At 39.6% G+C, this 25,868-nt stretch overlaps 1 protein-coding gene across 5 annotated transcripts in view; it reads right to left on the reverse strand.

Moving 5' to 3' along the window:
* Window positions 1-1,580: 1,580 nt before the first annotated feature.
* The window catches only part of Trip11 (thyroid hormone receptor interactor 11), an 81,480-nt gene continuing 57,192 nt past the window's right edge, over window positions 1,581-25,868 (reverse strand). For all 5 annotated transcript variants that reach the window (XM_052738802.1, XM_052738801.1, XM_052738803.1 and 2 more), the window contains 5 exons: window positions 12,422-12,503; window positions 11,047-11,161; window positions 10,338-10,454; window positions 10,080-10,224; window positions 1,581-5,312 (listed from right to left, as the gene is read on the reverse strand). In XM_052738802.1, coding sequence (XP_052594762.1) covers window positions 5,092-5,312; window positions 10,080-10,224; window positions 10,338-10,454; window positions 11,047-11,161; window positions 12,422-12,503 — 680 coding nt within the window. In that variant the 3' untranslated portion in view covers window positions 1,581-5,091. The remainder of the gene's footprint in view (window positions 5,313-10,079; window positions 10,225-10,337; window positions 10,455-11,046; window positions 11,162-12,421; window positions 12,504-25,868) is intronic.

The raw sequence follows: 25,868 nt of genomic DNA on the forward strand, positions 1-25,868 counted from the left end.
TTTAACTAAGGGCCAGAAATAGTGAACTGAAGTTAAAGGTTGTTGAAGCCGAAAAAGAATGTGTAAAAAGACAGCTGAAAAGTCTCAGTTAGGCATCATTACAGGGCAAACTGCTGATATCCTAACCCCGGCAGGTCTAAAAGGAAGACTCCATGTTAGGAGCCAACTAAGAGTTCAAAGGTTTGCCTTAAGTGATCTAAGTACCATTTTTAAACTGCCACTTATCTCCAAGATAAATATGGTTGCAATTATAAAAGATTATTAATTTATAGAGTTTTGACAACGTGCTTAAAACCCTCAGTTACATCTCTATTCACATGACCGGAGTCAAGGGCAGGAAGACAAGGTTCAGTTGCTAACACTCTGTACTCCACTAGAACTGGTCAGGGTGAGAACCACTGTCTGTGGATAGTTAATGTACTAGTTTGCTTCCTTCAAGATATGCTCTGCCCAATTGTCTGCCAGCCCCAAATCAGGGCCCCTAGTCCTCAGCATGTGTGACCCCATGGATGTTTCTCACACTTTCCCACTCACCTGTGTAACCCAGGTGGCTCAAGCCTCAGAACAGACCTCACTCCTTCCTTCTCAGAGACTTCCCACAGCACACCTCCACACAGTCCAGCTGCTATCCCATCTGAGGAGAATTCCTCCACCTGAGGGCCAATCTCCTCTCTGCTGTCCTTTCTCCTGGGCTCCCCACCACCCTTCCCACAGCACCTACACAGTCTTTCTGTTTTAAATGACTCTCTCCACCCCTAATGTCAGCAGAGCTGTCTACCAACACTACTTCTACTACGAAAGTTTGTTCCCATGATTCCATCCACACCACTCTAATCAAATCTCCAACAGTTCCTGGTTCCTAAATCCAACAGCAGTAAAATTACTCATGTAATGCACATATGAACAAATGTGTCAGCTGTTCTTTATAACTTACAAGACTCTCGAGGTATACTTCAGATGTGAGAAACATGAGGCCCTCAAAGGAATTTTGTTGAAGGTCACACAGAAGGGTGAAAGTCACAACTCCAATTCAGCTGTCAAATTAAAAAAAATTCTTCCAATAATGCTAAAAATAGGTTCTATCAGGGCTGGAGAGATGGTTCAGTGGTTAAGAGCACTGGCTGTTCTTCCAGAAGACCTGGGTTCAATTCCCAGCACCCACATGGCAGTTCACAACTGTCTGTAACTTCAGCTCCAGGGGATCCAACACCTTCACACCAATACACATAAAATAAATTTAAATAAATTATTAAAAAAGTAAGTTTTTTATATCTTATATCTAAGATAAAATGAAGATGTACTAACCACCTTGGAGAAAGACTAAGCAACCAGTGATCCACACTACATCCTCTGAGAGGAAAAGAGGAAAAATCCAGTTAATCCCTCAGACCCTCCTTTCACACACAATCCTGAAGAGTCTTAAGTAGTCCATACTTAACATCTCCACGGCTCAAACTGAATCCCAACAGCAGACATCTTGAGTCAGCAGTCAGCAGAGGCAATACGTGGACTAATGCCTCCTCCTGAAGAGACGCCAGCAGCTGTTTCCCAAGTGTTTTTATTGTGGATGAAGACACAGCCAACTTAAATCATTTTTATTTGGAGGTTTTGTTTTTTTTTCTGCCTTGCAATGCTCTTGAGAAATTCAAGAGTGCACTGGCTTTAGCTCTGTAGAAAACACAACCAAATCTTATGATACACATTTGTTATTTTCCTATAAATCAAAAGACAGTGTATCAATTTTAAGTGATTAAATCACAATAAGTTAAGATGTAAAGACTGACAAATAATCACAAATGTCAACATTACAATGATCATTATTTTTCCATAGGAATATATAAAATAAATATTACCTAACTTAACCAATATTTACAGAAGATGAATTTTTGTTACTAGAAGATGCTTTAAATGCTTTGATATATGAAAATTTCTTTTAAAAACCCAGTTTAAATGCAGCACTTTCTATGGTTTTCATCTCTTTGCCTGTGCCTGGGTAAAGCTTACTCTGTAGCTGACTGGGTAAGCACTTGAATGCTCTTGAATCCTTTGGAAAGTTAAAAGAACTAAGGGCTTTTCTTGGATGATATTTGATGTTTAACTGGTTAGTTGCATGCCATCTCTTTTTGCCTCTGTGCTTTGGTTTCCCCCCTTTTAAAAAACAAACAAGAATGTCAGGAAGGGAAACTCACAGAAGTACATGCTAGTGATTACATTCAATCAACTCCAACGGCAGGGTGAATTCTTGATAGTCTATTTCGTTGTACTTGAAAACCATTAGGAATGTTCTGAAGAACTGTGGCTTCCAATGCAAAATTCAACCACCAATTCTACAAAGTGCACAGAGATATCAATAGTGCTGTAAGCCTGTGGCATCTGATGTAAAATTCAACCGCAAATTCCACAGAGTGTCGGAAGATATCAAGAGCAGACTTACTGCATCACCACACTGCAGTCAGCATACCACTGGCGGTGTCCTGTGGGTAACTCAAAGTGCATGCTTCTCACTCTCTGCTAAGAAGTTTCCTTGAGCAGATGGTTCCTCTCTGACACAACTTAGTTCAGAAAGGCTATGAGTTATGTCTGCTTTAGATCAACACACACTTAGCATGCATACAGCACAGACATTAGGTACTGCAGCTTTCAGACAAGGTCATATACTTCAATAGCAGCCATGTAATACCTTGTTCTTTGAGACCTGGGTGTGGAGTACCCCCACGACAGTTTTCAAACTTAGGCTAAGTAAAAGGGTGGGGAGGGCAGGTTGTTTCAGTCAAGGAACTTCAAATGTCATAAAAGATATTTCAAATATAAAACACATTGTTTAAATATCCACCATGTACCTCCTCTTTAAAAGAAAGCATTTTACATCTTCCCTTTTCTTCTTAGTTTAAAAACTAGTCTTTTTTAGAAAAAAAACTGCTTCATGTGGAACTTAAAATTCCCTGGCACATAGTAAATGATCCAGACTAGTGAGGGTGACTTTTTAAGGAACATATAAACCCCTGTACCAGTAGAACCTCAACTTACAATGGCTTAACTGTTCCAATTTTGGGGTTTACCAAAATGATACACATTGAGCAGAAATCATGCTTCAGATTTAAAATTTCTCTTTTCCCCAGGCTAGCTGCAGCGGGGGCCTGGTTAGCCTCGTGGTCCTGAGAGGAAGTGGCTGTGCTAAGCCAGGCCAGCTGACAACTGGGTACAGCAAATGAAGGCTTAACTCAAGATGTTAAGTACAATGGGTTGGTGGGCTGTGGCCCACTGTAAGTTGAGGGGCATCTGTAACGTTGGCAAAACTGGTGGGAGCAGCATAACATTTCTCTGATGGCAACTTTTCCTACCATGTAGCAGAGAAGGGACCCAACCATAAATAAGTTAGTTAAGGACACAGGTGGTACCAGGAAGCAGCATTATCTCAGTTACGTAATTTTTCAGAAAAGGGTATTTCAACCATCAGCACATCATTAAAACCCAAACCTCCAGTCTTTCAAAGGCATTAGAAATACACAGCTTATCATAGATAAATTCACAAACAACCCAGCTTGGCTCCAACAGGTGCCAGAACTGTTGACATTTCTGGATCAGTCTGGTTTCCACCCTTTCTTGCTATACAGGCTTTTCTGTTTTAAAGGCTTATCTAAACTTACAAAATATGCAAGAAATGACTTAAATGTACAACGTCAACAATTGATACATATATGAAGATCCTGAGACAACAAAAGCTGTGAGTCAGGATTTTTTTCTGTCATGTTAGGCTTTGTAAAAAAAAATCGGGAAATACTGGCTTTAAGTTCCAAGCCCCTGGTGCTGGTGCACTGCATGGGAAGCTACACCCTAGACAGCTGAAGCTCAGCCAGAGGCAGGTGACGGGTCTCCAGATATTGCTAACTGTGGTCTAAGGGCTATGTGGATGCAGCCGTACAATGTAACACTTACATGAGAGTTATATGATTTTGTGTATTTGTGCAAGGAAACCTTTAGGTTTTTTCATTTGGTTTTGTGGTGTGTGTATGTATGTGTGTGTGTGTGTGTGTGTGTGTGTGTGTGTGTGTGTGTGTGTGTGTGTGTTGAGTCAAGGTCTCACTATGGTTTTTGCTCTGGCTAGCCTGATACTCACTGTGTAGACCAGGCTGGCCTCAAACTCCTAAGAATCTGCCTGCATCTGCTTCCCAAGTGCTAAGACTAATCATTACACCTCAGGCCCTGCTGGAAACCTGTAGTTTTAGATGATACTTTAAAAAAGACAGTTCAGCTCTTGAAACTAAATGATACCATTTGGTTACTCACATCATGGATTCTACCATAAAAAGAAACAAACTACCCCTCCATGAAACAACTTGGATGGACCTCAAGGGAGCTATGCTACATGAAAACACCCATCTCAAGAGGTTACATTAACAGTGATTTCATTTAAACAGCATTCACAGAATTACAAAATTATACAGGGTGATAGTTAGTGGTTTTCAAGGGGTAAGGGGGCAGCAAGGTCTACAAAAAGGCAGCTCAGGGACCCTTTGATGAAGAGTTGGGTCTTAACTGTGATGGCCAGATGAATCTACACACATGATAAAATTGCATAGAACCAATACCCACTTTGCCTCAGGGCACCCCCAACCTCCAAGGAACAGCTTGTCCTCTCCCTACACGAGGTCCTCTACAGGTGGCTGACAGACACTGCAGAGCATTCACTGCTTAGGTACCTTTTTTGGGGTGGGTGGGGAGGATAAATTCGTTATCTTATAAAGATGAACCACATGCCCCTATATTAAACGAGCCTGAAAATCCGAGGAAATAAAAGCAGAGTTATTCTTGCCTCTCCTTTTTAGAGTTTTGTAAATAAAAAAGTAAACCAAATGTTTCTAGTTTTAAATGAGGTCAAATCATAAAGTGAACAAAAAGCAGATTATGTATCAGTTACTTATTCTTCTGACACCTGCGATTTCTAAAAGCATTAAGAATATTTTTATTAACAGAGAAATTACAACTACAAACAAATAATGACTCTTTCCAGAAGGCCACTTTGTGGTAAAGTTCACACATACAGTGTTCATAGTTTCCTTAAAGTGCTATAGTCTCTGGCTCAAGAGCTTCCTATTGCTTTAGAAGATCTTTCAATACGACGCCAGCGCTGTTGTCGGGCGACACTGGCAAAGGTGTAAACGTGGGGAGAACATCTGAGATGGGTTTCAAAAGAAGATGCCCGGGCCCACCGAGTCCATGTCCAGCTGGATTAATAAGGGGCACAGCCGCTGAGCGGGGAGCCAAGAATGGACTCAGATCTGTTCTTCTTCCTGCCCTGGGTTCTGCTACATCTAAAAAATAAGATACAGATGATTTGGTTTCTATCCTTCACAAAGAAGTTAAATGAAATGACCCTCTGAACACAATTATATAAAGAAACCTGTTCCAGTATTTTTTTTTTTTTTTTTTTAATCAAACTCATCAGCATGGTCTGTGGTTTGTTACTGAGACAGGGTCTTTCGTTCAGGCTGGCCATGAGAGCTGGAACTGTGCTACCATGCTCAGTTTTTACACTGGAGTAATCAATTTATCACTACTATCAATTTTAAAATTCCACCCTGATGATCATAACACTACTATTTAGCACAAGTTTTGGGCCATCCTTTATTCAAAACAAGAACACCAACAGACCCCACCCAAATCCTAAGCATAAAATGCAAACTTATGGCTCAGCAGGTAAAAGTACCTGCCACCAAGCCTCCAACCCTGATGACCTGAGTTCAACCCCAGAACCCACGTGGTAAAAGGGAATCAAACTCCCAAAAGTTGCTCTGACTTCCAAAAATATGCATGGAGTATACACATATAAACACATATACATGCAATAAACAAATAACATTTTAAGAATACCAATGTGTATTATGAAAACCTCATGAAAGTTCATTCCTAGTCATTCAAAGCATTCTCCAATAAAAAAACAATGCCACATGTGCTTTAGGCTTCCATATGTGGCTACCTATGAATTGATATGCTGTTGCTTGCTGTTCCTACAGCAGACTCTATCTATGAAAAGGAGATGGGTGGGCTGGAGATATGGCTCAGAGGTTAAGAGCACCAGCACCAACTGCTCTTCCAGAAGTCCTGAGTTCAATTCCCAGCACCCACATGGTGGCTCGCAACCATCTGTAATAAGATCTGACGCCCTCTTCTGTATACATAATAAATAAATAAATCTTTAAAAAAAAAAAAGAAAGAAAGAAAAGGAGATGGGCAAAAGTGTGGGAGGTACAGAAGTCCTTAAGCTCACAGATAAGCAGGAGAGGAACCAGGAATGCTAAACACATGCGGTCATTCCTTCAAAGAGGGGGGATGTATGACCTGTTTCTGCCCAAAGGCCAGGGATGGATGTGGATCTTGGTGACCTTTGTGCTATCTGTGTGTCCAAGACCACATGGATCCTACTCCAGACCCTTAGAATGTGCTTCTCAATCAGAACCTATCTTTATAGGAGGTACCATATACAGTCAATCTATAGAACCCATCTTTATAGGAGGTAGCACATATAGTCAATCTATAGAACCCCTCTTTATAGGAGGTACCACATATAGTCAATCTATAGAACCCATCTTTATAGGAGGTACCACATATAGTCAATCTATAGAACCCATCTTTATAGGAGGTACCACATACAGTCAATCCATAGAACCCATCCGTATGGAAGATGTCATGTGTACTTTAACTTTACAAAGAGCTTTGATGTAGTCATGTCTTAAGCTTTATTGTGCACAGGGAATGAATCATTTATCACCAGAAAAAAATTTCACTAAATTGTGCTGTGTTTATATATGGCTAAAATAAACTACTCAGGGTCAGACTCCCCAAGTTTGAACCAACACATGCTACTCAGTTGTGTTGAACCAAACTGCCTTCTTGCCTCCCACTGATCATTACTCTACAGGTCATGGTGGTCTCAGAGACCCCAGCATAAAAGAGAAGAAAAAGGAATGGTAGAAAAAGGGACAAAAGAGTGTTTGTATACACAACAATACTGATCAAAGTATTTTATTCTCAAATACTAGCTAGATAATGGAGAGCTGAACTTGCTGTCATAGTGTTGAAATAATGAATGGTGTGTATGTTGCAGGGTTACTTTCCATATCTACCTGAAAGATGAAGGACCTGAGAACTTAGGATTTCCCAGTGATTAAGATGGCTATGAAAAATGCTAGCATTCCTTATTTTTATAATGATGCAATAGTAATAAAATTAATTTGCCAGAAGAGCAAACAATATATACATACATGACTCAGTCATCTTTTTAGGCATTAAAGACTGGAGAACATTCTCAGTGGTATTATTTCTCTATCAGGTTGAGCAGTTACAATTCATTTTCATTAGAATAGGTATTTGGTTATGACCTGTCTTAGTGGCTAGAATTCTACCTTATTACTCAAGAACACTAATAAATTCATTGGTGAGAGCTAAGCGAACCCTGGGAGGTCCCTTCTTAAACAATGGGAAACTAAAAAAGTGGGTGCCTAAGACAAAGACAGAGACAAACTCATTATATGCAGCTGTCACGGAGCATTTCTGGATTCCCATGCCAGACTTCCTGTGACCAACAACTTTCTAAACTGGAAAAGCTCCTATGCTGCCTAGTAAGCTCTACACACTGCGAACACAGATGGACACTAAGCTCTACACACTGTGAACACAGGTGGACACTAAGCTCTACACACTGTGAACACAGATGGACACTAAGCTCTACACACTGTGAACACAAATGGACACTAAGCTCTACACACTGTGAACACAGATGGACACTAAGCTCTACACACTGTGAACACAGGTGGACACTAAGTTCTACACACTATGAACACAGGTGGACACTAAGCTCTACACACTGTGAACACAGGTGGACACTAAGTTCTACACACTATGAACACAGATGGACACTAAGCTCTACACACTGTGAACACAGATGGACACTAAGCTCTACACACTGTGAACACAGATGGACACTAAGTTCTACACACTGTGAACACAGATGGGCACTAAGTTCTACACACTGTGAACACAGATGGACACTAAGCGCTACACACTGTGAACACAGATGGACACTAATCTCTACACACTGTGAACACAGATGGACACTAAGCTCTACACACTGTGAACACAGATGGACACTAAGCTCTACACACTGTGAACACAGATGGACACTAAGCTCTACACACTGTGAACACAGGTAGACATTAATCTCTACACACTGTGAACACAGGTGGACACTAAGCTCTACACACTGTGAACACAGTGTAGACACAGCTCTACACAATGATGAACCCAGCATGGAGACTAAGCTCCACACACTGGTGAACACAGTATGAATTCTAAGCTTGTGTCCTCCATGCAAACCCTGCCACAACTCAGTCCACCTCTGACTGATACATACACCAAGCTGAGCTCAGCTGATGAAGGAAAGGGAGAGAAGGAAGGAAGGAAGGAAGGAAGGAAGGAAGGAAGGAAGGAAGGAAGGAAGGAAGGAAGGAAGGAAGGAAGGAGGATGGACGGGTGAGATGGTCTTTCTGTATATGAATATGTGTTCCTACCATTCTTACTATTGCTTAATAAAGAAGCTGCTTTGGCCTATGGCAAGACAGGTTATAGTCAGGCAGGAAATCCAAGCAAAGATACAGGGAGAAGGAGGGCAGAGTTGGGGAGACACTGCGAGCGAGCTGGAGGGGGGGGGGGGCGCAGCATGCAACAGAACACAGGTAAAGCCATGAGATACCTGGCAATACTTAGATTAATAGAAATGGGTTAATTGAAGATGTGATAGCTGGTTAGCAATAAGCCTGAGCCATAAACCAAACAGTCTGTAATTAATATTAAGCCTCTGAGTGATTATTTTATAAGCTGCTGTGGGGCCAGGTGGGACACAAAAAAGCTTCCCGTTACAAAAGGGAGAAAGAATGATGGGAAAGGCAGAGAAAGGAGGAGACCTTTCAATAAAGAATATGAGACTCTCTCTTAAGAAGCTACAACCTAGTACAACATGAAAAAGAAAAATGTTCTCAGTATAGTCTGTACTTCCTAGAGTGACAACTTTTACTGAATTTAGCAGCCAAACCTTTTATCTTAGTGACAAACTTTATTACTTCACCTTCATATAAAAGTTCAGAAAAACAGAAATATCTGTCTAAATAACTAAGAAAGTTATAAAAATTATAAAACAGAACTTCTTTAGTATTTTATCCAAATTTTAACTATGGTGTGTGATATAAACTATGAAGCATATGATATATGCCTTAAGTTTCTACTAAAATATGTGAGTTTAAATTGGAATATGTAAATTATAGGGGGAAAAAAAGAGAATTGACTATAGTCTAGTAGATAATTCAATTTCAACTCAAGAAATTTTACTATAAGCCAGTATCATCAATATGAAATAAACAAGACCTTTACAACTCAAAATTAGTGGGATCAAAAATATATACACATGTACCCACAAACCATTTCCTTCCACAGACATTTACTCACATAGGGTGCTTTTCCACATCCTTGGATGTTTAGGTCAGTTAACTAAACCAACCTATGTACATTATTTATGTGACAGGTTTTGTTATTGAATACAAGAAGTCCAAAGATGAAAATCATTTTCAACTATATGCATCTAACTTTGATTAGTAGTAACTACTATCAGAGAGAAATGGTGTAACAGATGACAAAGCAAAGATAGAACTAGTTGACTACCATTTCCAGGAGAGTAATTCAAAGTGGCTTATGCTGATAAACAAAGCGAATAAAATCACAAGTTCCTACCATGTCTATAAATACACTACAATATATATGATTTGGGGGTGTGTGGAAGTGACGAATAAAATATTTCTCATGAAGACAAAATAATTCTCAATGAAAACATTTTATACTATTTACATTAATTAAAGCAAATAAATAATAAGGTACTACAACATGTAAGGCTCAAATTTAGTGAGATTAGAATTTTGGAAGCAGTATTACATATTCCAAAAATGCTGAAAACCTAATGTCACTGTAAGTCTAAATCATAAGTTAAACATTTTATTTTTTACCACTGAGAGAAATCAAGTATTTAGTTTTACCTTTGGAGCTTCCGGGTATGCTGGTGTCAACTTTCCTTCTTCCTGGAGAATCCAGAGGTTTCAAGTCATGAACTGGCAGTTTTGGGGGTGGGACAGATGGATGAGATTCTGTTTCCAGAAATTTAACAAAAAGTTCTGAAAAAGACTAGGAGAAAATATTTGGTTATATTACTAGGGTTGTATTAGATGATGTAAAAAGAAATCTGATCCTATACAAATGAGCATGATATTTAACCATTTCATCATTCGGGGTCTTACACTATTAAACACAGACTGCTGACTTGGTCTCAGTGGTGTACTGGGCACACTTTTTGATCCTCCTCCAAGCCATCCAGACATCCACCGAGTAACACCTCCTTGATCTTCAGCAAACAACTGCAAGAACATTTTAAAACAGAAAATTACCAATATAAGACAAGAAAAATAAGAACCTCTCTTATGTGATGTCAAGGAATAGTAAATCATGCTTTATAATTCAAATTCTAGTAAATGTTTCCTATTACTGACAAAGGTTACAGAGAAAATAAAATGCCATCTAAGCACAATCTGAAATAAATGTTCTGGGCATGGTTATGTCTCAAAAATTTCAGCAATCTGATGTAAGAACTAGTTTATAAGTTGTAAAATATTTACATTTACACTAACACCAAAAAACTGAACAAATCTACTTCTTTGATTAAGAAAACAATATTAAATATATATATATATATATATATATATATATATATATATATATATATATATAAACTATTTTCTACCATGCCCCTGTATTATAAATGTAATTACAAGCATATTTAGTATGAGAACCAGGATGTAGCTCAGTGGTGGAGTGCTTACCTAACATGTGAAAGACATGCTAGGTTCTATCCCCAGAGAAAGAGAGAGAAAGGGGAGAGAATACCAGAGAATAAGAGAACTACAAAGAAAGAGGTGGGGAGGGCTTAGAGTGCTTTTACTGTCTAGTTACCTGCTCCATTTCCTCCCTTTTAACACCCAGGATGCTCCCCATTAGTCGTAGCACTTCATGGCGCTGATTCTTAGGTGTGTGGAAATGACCAATGAAGAGGTTTCTCATGAGGACTCTAGAAAATCAAGGCACAAACAGTTTAGGTCGATCTAACATGGCCAAACTAACACAAGCATACCCAAACACTAAACAAATAAACATTTACTTAAACAATGAGATGCTGAATTATAAAAACTGAATAGTAAGGAATTCTAAAGTGGCTTTTTAAAGAAGTCTAATTAGGAATATTTCAGATAACCCAAAATGCATACTTTTTAAAAAAATCACTTTTTAGCCAAGCAATTTTTAGACTCATAACCAACTGAGGAGGTATCTCATAAGTAATTTTCAACACCTAACTAGGTGACTCTCATCTGAGAAAGACATAAAAATGGAGATAAATGTTATATGCCCTCAGCCATATTTATTAAAAATTTTAAATAATATCTTAGATTTTAATATATTAAGTGAGATATTATTGCATGAATAACTAGGTTTCAGACCTAATACATTTAAACATACTAGATACGTTCATTTAAGAGTAGTAAAGAGGGGAAAATATGCCGGGGTGACGGTGGTGCTGGCTCCCAGTACTTGGGAGCAGAGGCAGTCGGATCTCTGTGAATTCGAGCCAGCCTGGTCTACAGAGTGAGTTCCAGGACAGCCAGAGCTGCACAGAGAAATCCTGCCTCAAAAAACCAAAAAAAAAAGGGGGGGGGGAGAAATATTAAAAATAAACCTTTTATTTTCTAAGTATTTCATAAAGGAGTGATTTTTTTTTTTCTTTCCTAGACAGGGTTTCTCTGTGTAGCCTTAGCTGTCCTGGAACTTCGATCTGTAGACCAGGCTGGCCTTAAATTCACACCTGCCTCTGCTGGGATTAAAGGTGTGTGCCACCACCCTGCAAGAATGATTTTTCTTTTAACTCTTGCATATGGTTTTGACAAAAGCAATGAGTTGGGAGAAACAGACTTTAAAAATAAAAGAAGGGCTGGGCGGTGGTGGCTCACACCTTTAATCCCAGCACTCAAGAGGCAGAGTCAGGCAGATCTCTGTGAGTTCGAGGCCAGCCTGGTCTACAGAGCGAGATCCAGGAAAGGCGCAAAGCTACACAGAGAAACCCTGTCTCGAAAAACCAAAAAAAATAAAATAAAATAAAAAAATAAAAGAAGGTAAGTCACTTTACTGACTGCCATGAAAACTACCTACACCTCACTATATCAGAAAAGCAAACTGCTTCTTGAAAATGTGGTCACGTGTAAACATCTGCTGTAGCTCTGCTGTTCTCTGAAAGCAATTCCTATGACTCAGGAGGAAGTCAAGAGGCAAAGCTTACTTGTCCACTTTTCCTTCTGTGCTGCTCACTAAGTTCATCAGCTTCTTCTGCGCATCATCCAGCATCTCTTGGTGGAGCTCATCTGTTTTAAAGTAAGTGGATAAAGACAGCATTAGCCAACCAGGTTAGATAAACATGCAGCAAGACCTACTTAGAAATGTGAATACGTGCCCTATTCTACTGGGGAATGGTCGATTGCTGTCATCTTTTCTTTGGCTCTGGGAACCTGGACAGAAATTACCTAGAAGACAGGGGATGCAGTATTCCACAGTGTTTGCCCTCAGTAAAATGGTCAGTCAGCTCCTTAACAGAAATGTAATAATCCCAACAGGTTTCCATCCACGTAGAAACATACAAGCAAAGAGCAAACTGTCTCCAGTGCTTTCTTGCAGGACGTATTTCCAGAGCAACTCTCACTTAACGAGAGGAAACGGAAAGGATAACTTTAGGTTTTCCCCATTCTGTTTTCCTGGCTGGGCTCTGGTGTTGGTGAGCCAAGAGTATCTAACCAACTAACACTGGCTTAGGACACTGACAGGGCAAAGACAGTGAAAGCATGGGCACTAACATGCTAATCATGATACAATGCTGTTGGCTGATTTAAAAGGATGTTTAGATTATTTCTAAATTTGTACTTTAAAAAATAAGCAAAATCTGTAAAATGGTTGGAATCTAGGCAATTTTTAAAGGCAAACTTTAAAATTAAATCAGATGTCCTGTGCACATGCTAATCATGCCAAAGGATCAAGAGCTCTGGACTAGAGACCTCTCCATCCAACAGTCTACACCTTTTACTTAGAAGCAGGCAGTAGAACTCAAAGAGGTGCTTAGTGACTTTAAGGAAAAACACATGTTTTCATCCCAGAAGAAAGCAAGAGGAGACTGCATGTAAGGTCCCAATAAGGGACGACACACACCTCCTCCTTCCCTGACGGGGGATGGCTAGATGAGTCCCCTTACCAGGCACCAGGCCTTGCAATTATCTTTCCCATTTTATGTGTCATTTCTCTTTCCCGTTACCTTTTGAAACAATAGTTTTACATTTCTTTTTGTTGTTTTTGCCCAGTACTGTGAAGATTTGCTTCTACATCTTCTAAGAGTTTTAATGGTTTTGAATATAAATATAAAATAGAAAAATAGAAAAGGGCCATGATCCTTATCAAGTTCATTTTTGTGTGTGGTATGAGACAGGTGTTCATGAGAAAGCAGTTGCTCCAGCATTACATGGTAAAACCTTGTTCTTTTGGTACTGTTTTGAAAAATCAATTGACCATCAACTTCTGGTGTGTTTTCCTTCTCTTGCTTCCCACAGAATTCTGCTTTTTCCTCCCTCTGATGAAGAGCTCTTATTGATAGGACTGCCTACTCTACTGACTCATAAGCATTCTTCATCCTGAAGTTCCTAACTTACTTCCTCTCATGACTTTCCTCCAAGACACATTAGGTCTCCTGTGTCTCCATTCTGTCCTGTACAATGACTAGAATGCTGACTTACAGTACTGAATACAAATATAAAGGTTTGTATGTGAAAGGTTTGCAATGGCTTGTGCTTCTCTAAATTGCAAATTTCTGAATTACAAAATGCCACTCACATAATAGACTAACTTTACCAAAATAGAGATGGTTGCCATAACCATATTATAAAAGCCAAGGTTTGTGTTTGGAAGATTTCCTATAAACTTTTCCTTTCCCGTCTTTCCAGCAAGGAATTTCAACTGAATATAAAAGGCAGGGGAGGGGGTCTATTACTGAAATCTGACTCAGTAGAAGATGTTTTCTCTTAGACTCTTCAAGTACTTTACACTGTGGGCATGTGCCGCTTTCCCTAGCATTACATTCTAGATGTGGCAGAGCTCTTGGCCACAGGAAAAACATCAACTCAACAAGCTGAAGCAGGAGCCACTGTACAGCCCTCCCCTCCTCCAGGACGACAGACTAGCAGCCTAGGAACAGCCCAAACTTCCCCACTCTCTGCACATGTGCTGTGCATTCATGTAGAGGCTGAGCATGGCAGGTGTCACTCTCTGCCTGGTGTCCCTCGAGACAGGGTCTCTCAATGAGCTAGGAGGCCTTGTGACCTGCAGCCCCCCAGTGCTGGCCTATGGGAACAAGTGCAACCATAAGGCCTTGTTACCTGGGTTCTGGAATCCAAATGCAGGTCTTTAAACTTGCCAGCAAGCCCTCTTACCTGTGAGCCACTTCTCTAGCCCTGCTGCCTTCTCTTTCTAAAATGTATCTATTACTATTAATTTTATACTGATTACATTTAAAAATGATAATAATTTGGGGACATGTGATGTAAAATAAATTATAAAAATTAATTTCATGGGGCTCAGTAGTTAAGAGCACTTGCTGTTTTTGCAGAGGAGTTGGGTTATTTCCCAGAGTCCACATGGTGTCTTAAAACCACGTGGACTCTAGGTCCAGGGGATCTGATGCTCTCACAGACATGTACTCACATGGTGCACATAAACCCATGCAGATACACACACAGAAAAATATTAACAATATTATTAAGATTTTGCCTCTATTTTAAGTGTGTATTTTACCTGCATGCATGTCTGTGTACCACATACATGTAGTACTTGAGGAGGCCAGAAGAAGGCATCAGACCGCCTGGGACTGGAGTTAAGAGATGATTGTGAGCTTCCATGTGGGTGCTGGGAATCAAACTCAGGTCCTCTAGAAGAGCAAATGCTGAGCCATCTCTCCAGCTCCAATAAGTAATCTTAAAATAACTTATTTTTTATTTATTTATTTATTTTACTGTTTCAATGTAGCCATTAAAAACAAACAAACAAAAAATTACATTAGGCATAGTAGTACACTTTTGCAGCCCCAAGAACTCAGGAACCTGGGGCAAAAGGATTCCTAATTTGAGGCCACCCTGAGCTACACACAGTGAAGCCAACCTACACTTTCTCAAAAGAGAGAGACAGAAAGACGGAAGAGGGAGAGAATTACATGTATTGGATAGTATGTTCTTACCACATAACTCATATCTAAAGCTATATTACACTGTCTCCCTTTAAACAAACAAGAACAGCAGGTAAGCCTCTGAGCCAAGAGATGGCCAGCAGGTCAAAGTGCTGCTCTGTAAGTCACGGCCTGAGTTTTATCTCTGGAATCCACATAAAGGTGGAAGGAGAGAACCAACTCCACAAAACTGATTTCAGACCTCCATATGCTCCATGGCAGGCCTGTGTACACCCAGCGCACATCATATGTACACATAACAACAACAAATAAAACATTGCTTTTCTTTTAATAAGTTGGGCATTGTGGTATGTACCTGTAGTCCCAGATGCTAAGAAGGCCAAAGCAGGAGGATCAGTTGAGTCTGAGAGTTTGGAGCCAGCTTGGGCAACATAGTGAGACCTTATCTCAAAGAATCCCAAGCAAACGAAAGGCCTGCATGATGAATAAATATCTTCAGAGTAAAACTTACAAAGCAAAGATTCTAATAAAAAGTTACTTGAATAAAGTAAGTCAGAAAGTCAAAGCATCGTTTAGGTTAAAGTGACGAGATTAAATTGTCTTAAAACTTTAGTCCGTGACCTAATGCAATATGGGATGCGCAAGCAAGGCTATCTCAAACTCACATGCTTAAATGTACCATGATATCTGAGTAGAGAAAGGAAAAGGAAAGAACCTCAGAACTTAAGGACAGCACGGGAAGGAATGTGTTAATTTTGAGAGGTTAGAAGAAAAGGAAGTCACACACCCATCCAAAGTCCCTAAAGACTCATCTTTTTCTCCAGCAACACTTGCTCTCCTCCCGTCAGAAATTCTGAATATTTCTCTATGAACACTGGACTCAAACCACAATTTAAAATCAGAACTATATTTATATGGGCAGGCAAAATATTATTATTCAGAAATGGGTTCTAGTCCAAATACAATAGTCCTGTGAATAATCACACACACCCAAATAACTCTGTAGAAACACAAGCTGAGGCTGGAAAGCATTTTCAAGTTGAGCAATGAATCAGCTGAGATGGAGTCTAGTCTAGAGAAAGCATGACTCTGAGTGTGTGACACAGTAAATCTTCCACAGCAGAGCTCTGAAACTCCCAGAGATGACGCCATGGTCTTAGAATCAAAATCGAATGTGGAAGAGTGAGTGCATCATAACTTTACATTTTACTTGTGATTGATGACAGTGTATCATATTCAGAGAACATCTTAAAGTGTATCATACTTCTTATATTCCTCTGGTTATCGCATGACTAAGTGCCTGTGAGCAGGTTCACTGAATAGTCAGCTGAATGAGATAACTGTGAAGACCAGAATGAGAACCCAGAAACCCTAGAGATGAACCATGCTCAGGGCCAGGCATGGTTTGCCTCTTTTAAAATGACTGTGCTTCATGCAAAGGATTTTGAGAGAATGGAATAAACGACCAAAAGCTGACTTTCTAAATAGTAAAGTGCTATATAAAATGGAAATATTCTTTCATTTCATTTCTTTTCTTTCTTCCTTTTTTGCTACACAGCTCTGGCTGAACTGGAACTCACTCTGTAGACCAGGTTAGTCTCAAACTCACAGAGATCCACCAGCCTCTGCCTCCTGGGTGCCTGTCTGCCTCCTGGGTGCTAGGATTAAAGGCATGCACCACCACACCCAGCTTTCATCTGATTTCTTAAAATAACAAATTCATTGTTAAATTTTGCTCTAATCAACAGCAATCACATATATCACTTTGGTTGATACTGATACTTTGTAATTTTTTCCCTTATTTTGCATTTTTCTCATTTTTAAGAGCCAAGGCAAAGGAGAAAACAGGAGAAAGAGAAAAATGTTTGAAAGACAATTTCACCAGTCTGTATAAATGTCAGTAAGTAAATGAGGTATGAGATACTATTTGCTTGGCAACCTTAACTGTAGGCAGAAGTTTCTCTCCAACTTTGCCTGTTCCCAAATACCCAGCAGCTACTTCTTAAATAATTGACTCTGAGGCTTAATATTATTTATAAATGCTCAGCTGGTAGCTCAGGCTTATTACTAACTAGCTCTTACACTTAAATTAACCCATAATTCTTATCTATGTTTAGCCATGTGGCTTGGTACCTTTTCTCAAAATGACATTCTCATGTTGCTGCTTCTGTGTCTGGCTGGTGATTCCTTGACTCTGCCTTCCTTTTCCCAGCATTCTGTTTGACTTTCCTGCCTAACTTCCTGCCCAGCTACCGGCCTGTCCGCTTTTTATTAACCAATAAGAGCAACACATATTAACAGCATACAGAAGGACATCCCACATCACTTGACAATAATTTTTTATTTGATTTGATTTTTAAATATGTGCCTATGTGTAGATAATGTATGTCTTAGGGTTTCTGTAGCTGTGAGAAAATATCATGACCAAACACACCTTGGGGAAGGATTTATTTCACCATATAGTTTCACAGCACAGTCCATCACTGAGGAAAGTCAGAGCAGAACCTGGAGGCAGGAACTGAAGCATAAGCCATAGAGAAATGTTGCTTACTGTCTTGTTCTTCATGGCTTACTCAGCCTGCTTTCTTAGAGCATCCAGAACCACAGGCCCTGGGGGGGCACCACCCACAGTGAGCTGGGGTCTCCCACATCAATCAAGAAAAAATGCTCAACAGGCTCACCCACAGGCCAATTGGATCAGGGCATTTTTCTCAATTGAGGTTCTCTTTTCCCAAATGACTCTAGCTCGTGTCAAGTTGACATAAAACTAGCCATCACAGTGTACATGAGTACAAGTGCCCATGGAAGCCAGAAGGGGATACCCAGTACCCTGGAACTAGAATTATGGGTGGCTGTGTGGGCACGGGTGCTGGGAACCAAACTTGGGTCCTCTGCAAAAGTAGTACATGCTCTTAACCAGTGAGCCATCTCTCTAGTACCCAAAATAAACTAAAACTTGACATAGTATTAAACTGAATATGATTTGGCTTCTTCATTTAACTATAACCAAAGCAAAAACTAGAAACTAGATGGTCTTTGTGTGTACAGGGGTATGTGTGGAGGCCAGAGGTTGACATCAGGTTTCTTCTTTGGTTGCTCTCCATCTTGTACTTTGAGTCAGGGTCTCTCATTCTGAACCAAGAACTCACTGACTTAGCTACTCGAACTCTACAGATGGCTCTAGGAATCACTTGGCTACCTCCTAAGCACTAAATTACTCCTTCTCGGCACTCATGTGGTTGCATGGCAAGTGCTTTACCTGCTAAGCCATCTCTCCAAACCTCTAGACTGGCTTTGGTTTTTTTGGTTTTTGTTTGTTTTTTAGAGACAGGGTTTCTCTGTGTAGCTCTGGCTGTCCTGGAATTCTGTAGAACAGGCTGGCCTGGAACTCAGAGATCCACCTGCCTCTGCCTCCTAAGTGCTGGGATTAAGGGCTTGGGCCACCCCAATTCCACTAGACAGTCTTTTTATTATAGAATTTCAATTCATACAAAATCACTTTTAACACTAAATGTTTTTAAAAAGAATATCATGTCTATTTGTAATTTGAAGTTAGCAATTGCTTTGTCTTTTAAGTATTTTCAATCTATCAGGCAGAATTTTAAGGTTTAGAGTGTACATGGTGAATGTGGTTTTTTGTTGTTTTGTTTTGCTTCTTTGGTTGTTTTGTCCCATCATAATTAACTGCTGAGTAAAAAGTTAACTTTTTTTCTCCCGACAAGGTCTCACGTATCCCAGGCTGACCCTAAACTTGCTTTAGACAAAGATGACTTTGACCTTCCAATCCTCTGGCCTATCCTTCCTAAGTGCTAAGATGACAGGCATGTGCGGAGGACTAAACCCAGGGGCTTGTGTGTGTTAGGCATGTATTCTACCAACTGAGGGATATCTCTAGCCCCCAAAGTAACTCTTAAAATTCTACTTGTTGGAAATAAATTCATTTCATTAATGTAGTACAATATCAGTAATATGAGTTCTACTACACCATCATTTGTGAAGAAAATAAAAGACTTACTATATTACTTACACAGCTAATTGGAAATACTATGCACACTTGGAAGAAAGAAGGCAGAGAGGGGAGAAAATGGGAGGAGAAGGCAAGGGAGGGAGAAACTGACTGAGATTTTCAACAGTGGGGAGTAAATCTAGTCTCAGAGTTAAGTATTGTACCACTAGATCAGACCAAGAGATTTTATGTAATTATACATTTTTGTGTATATGTATGTATGTGTTCATGTGTGCATGGGAGGTGAGAGGTATGTATACATGTGGGTATGCATTGTACATGTGTGTGTGAAGGCCAGAGGCAGTTGTTGTATTTTTTTTTCCAAATTACTTAACATTTTATTTTTTTCCAGACAGTCTCCCACTGAATCCTGAATTCACTGACTCAGCTGTACTGGCTGACCATCAGGACTCAGAGGTCCTTCTGCCTAAGCCTCTCCAGCACTGAGATTACAGGTGAGCGATCATGCCCAGCTTTTACGTGGGTGTGGTGATTGAGTCAGGTCCTCATGCTCACAGGATAAGCACTTTATCAACCGAGCTTTCTCTCCAGCACCCACACATCTAATAATATTTTTAATACAAGCAAATCAAATATGCTTTCCCTCTCAATTAGTCCCCCTCAACCCTTCACTATCAATTCAGAGATTTTACAGTTTCCATACAGAAAATTTTAAAAGCATCCTTATATAGTATAAACTTTTTTAAAAAATGTTTTGCAAAGACAAGACATATCCAAAGAGAACTGCAACTTATCACTGAAAAGGAAAGCTGTAACACTTTTTCTACCTAGTAAATGTTAACACCACATCAAACCCTCTGAGAACAGAAGGTTTTCTAGGCCTCAGCACGAACCTCATTTCCTACTGCAAATTGTAATGGACGACGTCCCCAAAGGAGAGACCTGTCCTGCCCACACAGGGTTTTTACAAAGCTCTAAATAAGCATCACACTAGAAAGCCAGGACCTATCATATGAAAATCCAGATTTCACCATCCCTTGCAAGACCTAAGATCTGCAGCACTGGGCTCATAAGCCTGTGTAGAAATAATGGGGTTGAGCTGAGACTCCGCCACCCAACAGAAACACTTCAACTCACCAGTTTTTACCAGGCCTGTCAGAGCTGTAGCCAGGAATATCTATGAATGCAGCCTGACACAAAACTATTAGCTTACTTAAAACACGATGAGATTACGGGAAGTGGGGGGAGTGGGGGTGGGGGTGTTGTTAGAGGGGAGGTAAACCAATGGTATCCAGTGTGATTACAATGCCATACTGCAATGTCAACAGGTTAGACCTACTTATGCCCATCTCCCTTGCTGTTTTGGTATTACAGTTTACAATCTACTTGTGATTCATGACTAAGTTTCATTTCCCCATACAGCAAATCACTTTCACTTCTACCTTCCCAGTCCTCCATACCAAGCCACGCCATCCCACCCCACCACACTGCTCTTTCAACATTTTTCAGGGTATGCCACCTCATTTCATGTGAATTCCTCCCTCTGTCTACAATGATTTTCCCTAACTATCAATCTATTTAATGATGGATATACGTATCCATCATTTAAGGAAAGATAAGTCACTAATTTTTCTTACCTTCCCATACCACTATTACCAAGTAGAATGGATAACTCTTTCAAAACAATTTCTTTTTAAAAATTTTTTTATTAGTTCTTAGGTGAGTTCGTACAATGTGCTTTGATGATATTTACCACTCTCCAGATTCACCCAGATCCACTCCCCTTCTCTACTCACCCAACTTTGTGTCTTTTTTCCCTTTTTCAATTGAAAAAATTTTTTCATACAATATCTGTGCCATTTTATTTATAACCCATCCAGTGCAGTGTGTGCTGCCCAGATATTTTTGGATGTGTGTCTTCCATTTGAGCTCGGTTACTCACTGGTAAGGGACTGCACTCTCAAAGAAAAATGAATGACTCTTCTCCCAGGGGCTCTCAGTTGCCAAGAGCTCCTCAGGCAGGGTGGACTCCGTGCTCACCTCCCACTCCCTGCTGGGATTTGCTGGGCTTTTGTCTGACTTGAGTGTGCACAGTTCTCGTACACACTGTCACAATTGTATGTTCATAAGTGCAGCTGCCCTGCTCTGTCCTTATAGCTGTTCACCATTTCTGGTTCTTTCAAAACAATTCCTTGCATGTACCTGATTACACAGCCTCTTCCCCTTCCTGCCTGCCACCCTCCTGAAAAAGACCTCTGTCACCTGTTTATCTCAGGGCCTATTCAGTGCTTGGTACTCAACACATAGACAATGAATACTTGATATAACAATGAATGAATGACTGGTGTTCTCTAGGAAGGACAAATAAAATAAATTACATACTGAATGACTCAGCCTTACTGAAAAAAGGAGATGAAATATATAAAATATTCTCATCAGTACATAATTCATTTTTCCCTTTCTGCTTATAGAAATTAGTTTTCAATAGCAACTTATAAAACATTGTTCAGTTTAGACATTAATATCAAATATCAAACATGTTTAAAATGTAACTAGAAGTACAAAATAGCTTATTTACCTAATATACTTTTCCCCTTAATTTAAATGTTGGCATTGTCTAGCATACCCAGATGTTTATATCATTACAAATGACTTTTAACCATTTATGGCAATTCAGAAAATTGCATCTGGTACTTCTTACATGTTTCCTCTAAAACCGCCACTTCTGCCAAAAACATCTATAAAGAACTCACTCAAAAGATTTGGGTAACAAAGCGTCTGGGAATGTATTTGGCTTAAGTTCAACAGGACATTATATGTTTTCTTGTATAAATCATGTCTTGGAAAATGGAATGTCTTTATTTAAAATAAAAACTCAGGCACATTCAGCATCATAAAGGTAGTTCCATGTGAAACATTTCAAGCCCCTCTGTCTCTGTGACTTTAAAACATGTTTTCATGCTTCATATATTACAGTACCTTTTACTGGACTTTTTTTTTTTTTTTTTTTTTTTTTTTTTTTTTTTTTTTTTTGAGACAGGCTTTCTCTGTGTAGTTTTGGTGCCTGTCCTGGATCTCGCTCTGTAGACCAGACTGGCCTCGAACTCAGAGATCCACCTGGCTCTGCCTCCTGAGTGCTGGGATTAAAGGCATGTGCCACTACCACCCGGCTACTGGACTCGTTTTATATATACTTTTAGACTTTCTTTTTAAAAATATTCTAAGGAAAAGTTTCCATTTTCAATTCATACAACACATTTTAAAAAGTAGTCACTATTTTTAAAAATTAGTTACAAAAGCCTTTAAGATACAAGTATAGAGCTTGGGATGCAGTTGACTTTCCTAGCATGCAAAAGACGGTGGGTTCCATCCCCAGCACATAAAGACATAGGCATAAACTGGCAGGTAGAGCAAAGATGTTCCTTGTACTAGAATTAAATTTCTATTACTTACGAAAACTTACTTTTCTTTGCATACCACAAAACTCAGGTGCTTTTTAGTATTAATTACAAAATCAAAAACTACCTTATACTTCCCATTTCAACTTATCATTTTCATTTAAGAAGAAATTTATCTTACAAACAATTAGGGAAATGGAGAAAGGAAAACACACACCTACATACATGACAATGTATGTGTCTTTAGTGGCTCAGCTGTACTAGGTTTACACAAATGTATTTTCTCATCAATAACAAGTCCATAGGCACTCTCAACTCTGATGAACTAAGAATAACAACATCCTACTCAACTCATAGACTGGTGCACTGACTGTACACAAAGTCCAGGATGGCACGTGCAAAGAGTCGTTTTGAACTATGGATGAAATATTGAAAGAACAATCCCCGAAAGGAAGGGCAGCAGTAACCCCTCTACCAGTCAACACTGCCTAGTAGAATACAGCACCTGCAGGATCTTAGGGTTTCTCTTGTTGGGAGGATGAGTTAGCTAACTAGTTCTTATGGTTTAAATAGTTTTCACACTTGTTAGGTAAAATCCTACTAGTGGCTTAACACTTTCTTCAAGTCTCTGTCCCTCAACAAGAGGAACTAAACATGCCACTTAAGGCCACTGCTGTGTACAACTGTCTTAAATTATCAGCTTATGAAGTTCGTCATGTGCCGTTTCTTCAGCTCCTTGAAAAGGGGCCTATCTAGTGTTCTACACAGCAGCCATCATGAAGCCAAGCAGCTGGTCTTTATTAGGTGCTTACTGACTAGTAAAGCCCCAGGCATCTGTCTTTATGTTTCTCATACAGGGCCCATAAATGCCTCCAGTTCATAACCACAGTTGCACGTACCTGACATTAACAATTACATATTCTAAGAGGGACTGATGTCATCCATGCTGTACTGCTTTAATATCGGGGTCATATGTAACCACTCTTTCCTTATGTTTAAACAGACTGAATCATATCTTGGTAGTAATGATATAATCAACCATTCTGAATAAAATACCACTTCTTAAAGTAAATTTCCTAATATTGTCTAAATGTTGAAACAGCAGATGAACTAATCATTAGTCTACAGAGGCTTAGAAATAAAATAATACTTTGCCTTTACAATTCAAGTCTGTGTATTTTCTTTCAACAAAAGCCAATCTGTCTTTTTCAAAATTGTTTCTCCTGGCAAAAACTTTTGCTGTCTGGCCAACTTTTGTGTTAAAAATAAAGTACAGTATTACAACATCAATCAACATGTAAAGTACTTAATGACTTATAAAAATATATAGGGATGCTTTTTGAAATAAGTAAGCCAATCAAGAATTTATATTATCAAATCGAGAATACAGCATTGAGAAAATAAAATCGCATTTGTGTTTAGAGGTATAAACGTGGCACTAAGCGCTTAGGGAATGTAAGAAAACACTATCAGGAGAAGCTATAACAGGCAGGAATAATTTAAAGACATAACAACCAACCATCTTGGTGTTCTCCCTTCCTGTCTATGCCATACTAGCTCCCTTGGCCTTTTCAAATAGCAGTTGTATAAGCCGAAGTAAGCAGAGCTTTCTCTCCAGTACTGACTCCCTAGAATGAGCCCAAAGTTCTTACTTATTAATAGTGAGTATTAATTATGTTTTACACAAATAGGAACCCAGGCTACCTGTCCTACCAGCTACAATGAAAAATTTCTACTCCTAGAAGTTGAAATAGGTGCCTGAGCAAATACCAAATACCACAGTTCAGTTACAGACTCTGTTATCTGACCATGGTCTACTGGAATGACTCCGGTGAATGACTAAATGGGGATGTGGCCAGAGACATCAAGGCACACGGCATCAAGCTGTCACAGCCCAGTGATGTAGTTCAAAACTCACCTTTCCCTCCACTGATTTAGCTCAGCACTAAGATATGACATCCGTGGCTAACCCCTGGGTGCTCAGTGTTCATTATGGTTCACCAAGTCTTCCAATTAATGTAGCTGCACTAGCTTTCTATCTAACTAGATTATTTTCCCAATACACAGTTCTCATTAAAGAAGCCATTTCAACAGTGAGAGTTCAGTACATAGGACAACACTGTATCTCCAAGGGAACTACAGAGAACAAAAGACAAGCTAGACATTTTATAAACACCCACTCCCCTGACAGGAATACAGAACATGGAAAGATCAAAGCTTTGGTACAAATAAAGAGAGCTGCAAGGAAAGCTCAGTTTCTTTAATCTATAGACGGGGAACTGATACTATACATTTAGTTGTTTATGAATGGCAAATGAGTAAGGAAAAAACTAAGCGTTACAATCTAAGTTAGGTCAACTGTCCATAACAGATACTCACTAGGTATTGTTTCCTTGCTGCCTATTTCCAGGCCTACCTGAGATTTAGAGCTCCTATGCTAATCAGTTCTTATGAAACAAAATCTCAGGACAAAGTCTCAGAGTGAAGTTATCCCAATGATGTCAACTCCCTTGCACCTAGTACTATTTTGCTGCATCTACTTGGGGTCTCCTGGGGGATCCAGGCCAAGTTATTGGGGTTGTATCTGTGGGCCAGTGGTTCTTGTGGGCTTATTTCCTAAGTATCCATGTCACTGTTTCTGAACACAGCATCTCTGCTGTTCCATCTAATTCTGTTTGTGTTTTCTGACTTCTATCTTGTGACACATGGTATATACTTCTTAACTGCTGTGACAACAGAAACATCTATAGCCAATGCATTCCTAGGTTCCATTACGACCTCCCCAATCACTTCAAATCATTACTAATTAAACACAGTCCCAGAGGAACTTCAAGTCCCTGGCTACCCCTAATCGAGAGATTAAATTTAATGATATGCTATCACTGTCGGCTGTTAGCTTTAGCATAGCACTGTGAACTACCATACCATGTGAAATTCAATGATAATCCTAAATACAGGGGATCAGCTTTAGAGAACTGGCCAACTACGAGATACTTTACAAGCACCAAACCCAAATACACTGAGTGCCTGGTGTAAAGCCCATCCACAACCATAAAAATCTAGTAAGTTACACTCAGCCATTCACTTCACAAAAAGTGACCCAGTATTTGAGCATATGCCCTCTCAGATGGCTTCAGATGTATCA

Source organism: Peromyscus californicus, unplaced genomic scaffold (genome assembly GCF_007827085.1).
Source record: "Peromyscus californicus insignis strain IS unplaced genomic scaffold, ASM782708v3 Scaffold_15__1_contigs__length_86483966, whole genome shotgun sequence".
NCBI classification, from domain to species: Eukaryota; Metazoa; Chordata; class Mammalia; order Rodentia; family Cricetidae; genus Peromyscus; species Peromyscus californicus.